Source organism: Setaria italica, chromosome II (genome assembly GCF_000263155.2).
Source record: "Setaria italica strain Yugu1 chromosome II, Setaria_italica_v2.0, whole genome shotgun sequence".
In the NCBI taxonomy this organism is placed as follows: Eukaryota; Viridiplantae; Streptophyta; class Magnoliopsida; order Poales; family Poaceae; genus Setaria; species Setaria italica.
This window is the reverse complement of record NC_028451.1, coordinates 40,309,175-40,314,224: the sequence shown is the minus strand read 5'-3', so window position 1 is coordinate 40,314,224 and position 5,050 is coordinate 40,309,175. Positions and strand designations below refer to the sequence as shown.

General features: G+C 47.0%; 1 protein-coding gene across 1 annotated transcript; it reads left to right on the top strand.

Moving 5' to 3' along the window:
• The first annotated feature begins 1,766 nt into the window (after positions 1–1,766).
• Positions 1,767–4,623, top strand: LOC111256406. Its single transcript, XM_022824341.1, has 2 exons — positions 1,767–2,286; positions 3,506–4,623. Exons 1-2 carry the CDS (start codon positions 1,767–1,769, stop codon positions 4,621–4,623), a joined length of 1,638 nt encoding a protein of 545 aa, XP_022680076.1.
• The last annotated feature ends 427 nt before the right edge of the window (positions 4,624–5,050 follow it).

Below are 5,050 nucleotides of genomic sequence, written 5' to 3'. Positions count from 1 at the left end.
ATCATTTCCCCAAATTCAAAGTTTTGATAATCCAAAAGTTGAAATCTTGTATGAATGTTTTTTAACAGTTACCAGTCTGAGATTTCCTTCATCATTTTCCTTTTTATGTAAGGATATGTTTTTATTAGTTCTTCATCACCTTGCTGATGCTATACATTAGAAGGTCCTCCCATGTTCCTTGTGATCAGTAGTGTGCTGGTTATCCGGATGACTTGCATATATAGACAGGCAGACAGGTAGCTGCTGACAAATAAGATGATTTCTCTGCAACACAAGTCATAAGGAGTGATGTTGAATTTCAAATATGTATCATCCAGGGATAACTTCTTTGTTCTTTCTTTCAACCACATGGCAACCAATGCAAGCACGTACTCATGCCCTGATGGTTTCTAGCTAGTCTTGCAATGCAAGGACAGAATATTTCTTCTGCATTCATTAATTTCTAGCAAGGATTAATTCTTCATTTCCACAACGTTAAGTGTAGCTTGATTAATTCTTTGCTACAAGGCCAGCACTGCTGTTGTACCTGAAGGGTCAAGGATACCAAGTAACTAGAAGTTAGAGGTCGTTGTAAGTGCACAGCTTAATTTGAAAATTCTTGGCACACATCTGAAAGAAAGGTTCGGTTCACCCTGTCAGATGCAACCATGGAGACTGTTCATAATATATGATCCAAGATATTCACACACTGTTGGTGATCGAATCCAGACCCTTTTTGTTTAGCCATGTGCTAACAAATTTAAAGTGTTGATCTTTTGAAGTAGCTTTCAGTTTCTCTCTACTTGAAGTGTGAAAAATTGGAAGCGGTGTCTTTTAATCAGGACAAGAAGTAGGCACCTCTGCCACTATCTTCTTGAGCACATGCATCCAGTCACTATTTCATGCATATATCAACTCAAGTAGTTGAACCCAAAAGGATTTCTCCAGTCCAAGCAGTAAGCTATGTCATAGCTGATATATAAACAGTGGATTATATATCTGGCTTATCACCGAGATTTTTTTAGATGTTTACAAGGTACAGGGAGGTACCTGATAACAATAGAGAGACAGAAATTGTGTTGGGGCACAACAAGAGTTTGATTATCACTTGGGAAATTGTGTTTGATTATCACAACAAGTGTACACAATAATATTATCCTACCTCACTAGTACAATGTTTCTGACTTGCTAAAGATACTACAACGACACTGACAAAATGTTTCAAAAGCATCTCCCTCAGATCAATCACACCTTGATTTTATTTTCTTTTACTTATTCGGCGCTGAAAATTTGCATATCACTAATTGTTTGCATATCACAAGACATTGTCGATAAAAGAACTGCCAGAACACTGTTGCAACAATTTTTAATCAACTCCCCATCAGCGCGTTAGTGTACTGTGTACAAGATATACGGCGCCGTCCAGGGCTCCAGGCAGCAGAGAAAACCAACAACCGTGGGCCCACGCGGTCAGAAAGAAGACGACTGCGCTTTCCACTCCGTGTGTCACTGCAGCCGCCGCCGCCTTTATATCCGCTCCCCCCCTGCCCAAATCCCCAGTCCACCACCTCACTAAACCCTAGCCTACCTCCACTCCCTCCCCGCCGCCGGGCATCCCCATCCACCCAGCCGACCTCCGCAGCTCAGCTCCCATCCCCACCGCCGGTCGAGAAAGCAAGCCGCTATCCCGGAGACCAGCGCGCTAGCCGACGCCGCCGTTGTCCATTTCCGCAACATAGGGTTCCGGCCCCTCGCCGCGCGCGTCGTTCCCAGCCACTGCGTGAGAGATGGCGTCTTCCGGCTCCGATGTCTCTGACCGCGCCGCCGCCGCCACCACCGGTTCTCTGGGGTCCCTCTCCAACCCCCAGCTCGCTAACCTGCCGGCGGCGGAACTCGTGGTCCGCCTGTACAACAATCGCCGCGGGTCTGACTTCGCGGACGTGGCGGTCGTGCTCGCCGAGCGCGAGCGCAAGCTCGCCGAGGCCGAGGCCCAGATCCGCCGTGCCGGCGAGAGGGAGGCGCGGCTTCAGGCCGAGGTCCGCGCGTGGGAACGCAGGGCCACCGAGCCCGAGGCGCTCCTCCCCGCCGACGTCCGCGGGCCCGACCGCACGGCGGCCAGCGTGGGCGACCAGGAAGGAGTCGAGGCCCAGCAGGTCGGAGCGCACGTCATCAGCAGGGCCAGCGAGATGGAGGTCGCCCCACTGGATTGCACGCCCAGTGCAGTTGAGGCCGCCGCCGACTTGCCCAGGCTGAGCCCGCTGAGGACGACTGCCGCCGACGCACTCCTAGCTCCATCGCTGCAACGTGGTGAGCTTTTGCCAATACGTACTGTTGAGTTTGTGTTTCTCCTAACATATGTTTTGTGCACTTGTGTATTACATACACGTACTGTTGAGTTTGAGTCTCTCCTTACATATATGCTTTGTGCACGAATATTCTGGATTACATATGTTCTCTTTTTATTATTATGTGTTATGTTTTTTTTATTTTTTGGTTTTTGCGGGATATAATATGCTAGTGGTTATGATTGTACTATTTTGCAACCAGGTACTGTAAGTTGAGATTTTATTTTTAGTGCATGTGATTTATCATTTGTCCTTTTTGCATTTGCTTCTCTCTAATGTTGTCTCTATTGCATTTATTATGGTACTTTGTCTCTCTAATATTCTATCTAATAGCCAACGCTAGTTGTAGTTAACTAGATCGAAATTTATAGTGTCTTTGCCTATGTAAATTTGTTGCACTGAAGTCTGAACTGCAAGTAGAATATGTTCAATGTTAATTGCAACTTCTGCTTCCTATGTTATTTCATGTCACATATTGGTCTTGTCTAGGAACTACTACAATAGCCATGGTCCTTTTTGGTACTAGTGTATGATCCACATGTTTTATAGTTGACACCTTTCTTGTGATAGTGTACCCTTGTCACTCACCACACCACCACTAGTAGCAAAACCGAGCCGATACCTCACCTCCCCTAGCTCCCTGCCTCCGGCGGGCATCCAGCCAGTTAACCCTACCGGTCGAGAGAGCTAACTCTGTCCTGGCCACCTGTGTGCTCGCCGACGTTGCTGTCCCTTTCCACGACCTAGGGTTCAAGCCTCTCGCCATGTTGATCCCTGGCATTGCGAGAGAATGGTGTCTTCTTTGTGATAGTGTACCCTAGTTTATCATCTACAATTTTAGTTGACATCTTTCTTGTGATCGTGTACCCTAGTGTATGATCTAAATTTTTTAGGTGAATCTTTCTTGTGATAGTATACCCTATTATGTGATCTACATTTTTTTAATTGACATCTTTCTTGTGATAGTGTGGCCGAGTGTATAATCTACATTTTTTAGTTGATAATGTAATAGTGCACCCTAGTGCAAAAGAAAATTTTGTCATTGTGATTTGGGCCGCTCCTTTTTTGCCGTTGTTGAAATTCAATTGCATCAGGTCCTTTTTTTGGCATTTCAGTTCTTTTAATGGGTAGTAAAACATTTATTTTGATGTCTTACTAATTCAGTGTGTACTTGGCTGCAGAATCAGAATGCAATAAAGAAAACGAAGTTTCAGGGAACAGTGGTCATGGATATGCAACTGTGTCTCAGGGGAATGTCTGCGTCGACAAGGGGAAGGGACAGGCTAAAGAGGGCTATTTTGCTGATGCTACAAGTGTGGCGTCTGAGCACAGTGATGATGATGACTGGATAGAACACTTAACAGAGAGCCAACAATGGGAGGTGTTAAACACGTTTAAAGCTCAAGTTTCTGCTTGGGAGTCCGAATTAAATACTTCTACAGATGGTTGCATGCCCACAAGAACTGCGCATGAAGGAAAGATTGTCGATGAGTCCGAGGCTCATGTGAGAAGTGAAGCCACCGAGGCACGGCTCCAGGATGAGATAGTTGTGTGTGAGCGCAAGCTACTCGAGGCCTCTAAGACCGAAGAACGTCTTCGTGCTGAGATCATGGTGTGCAAGGAAAGGGCTAATGAGACTGAGGTACGTCTCTGGGCAGAGATCCAGACACGCGGCAGTGCCATCACAGACCTCGAGGCCTGGAAGAGCTGCGCTGAAGAGGCCCAAAGACAGACCCTCGCGGCCTCCAAGATCGTGGAACGTCTCCGTGCTGAGATGATGGAGTGCAAGGAAAGGGCCAATGAGACTGAGGTACGTCTGTGGGCAGAGATCCAGGCACGTGGCAGTGCGGTCACAGATCTCGAGGTCTGGAAGAACTGCGCTGAAGAGGCCCAAAGACAGGTCCATGCAGCCTCCATGATAGAGGCACGGCTCCGAGATGAGATCGCCGCATGCAAGCGCAAGGCCACTGAAGCTGAGGCTAGCCACCGGGCAGAGATCAAGGCTTGCGAGGACAAAGCAGCTGCTGCCATCACGGGCCTTCAGGACAAGATCGTTGCGCTGGACGGTTATCACACCGCAATTCAGAATGGCCTCCGTATTACCATCCAAGCGATGGAAGTCGCGATCCAATACTTGAGCGGGTCCGGGCCTAGCTTGAGTGACGAGGTCGAGGCCATGAGAGCCCAGGACGACAGCAACATGCAGCGACATGGGGACGAGCAGAGAGTGAGTGGGCGTGAGCACACTGATCCTGCTGCTGCCTCGTCTTCCCATGCACAAGCGAGTGGACAACAGTGAGTAAGGTAACATACTAGTACAAACTTATGACATGTTCTATTAAAAGTTAGTATTCGATTTTCAAGATAGAAACATGGTGGATCGTCCATTTTCGGAAATTTGAACTGTGTTTTCCACAGGCCAATACCATACACACAAGTTCATGTGTCACGCACAACAATTTTGGGAGGGCACAAGCAAAGCAACGAACTTCACCTGGAGGCGTTACCCTTTCTCTTTGCTATGTACACTGCTCCTACTGAAACCAAGCATATGTGCTAATGTGAATCTCTTTCGTATGGCTTAATGTTGTAAAGTTTCCTTACTATTTTATCTTCAAACTGTTTTAGAGAAATCATTTACTGATCAGTAGCTGCTTGAACGTGCAATAAAATGGAGTACGACGATTCCAAGAAATGTTGGTTCCTGCACATTTCTATACGGCCTA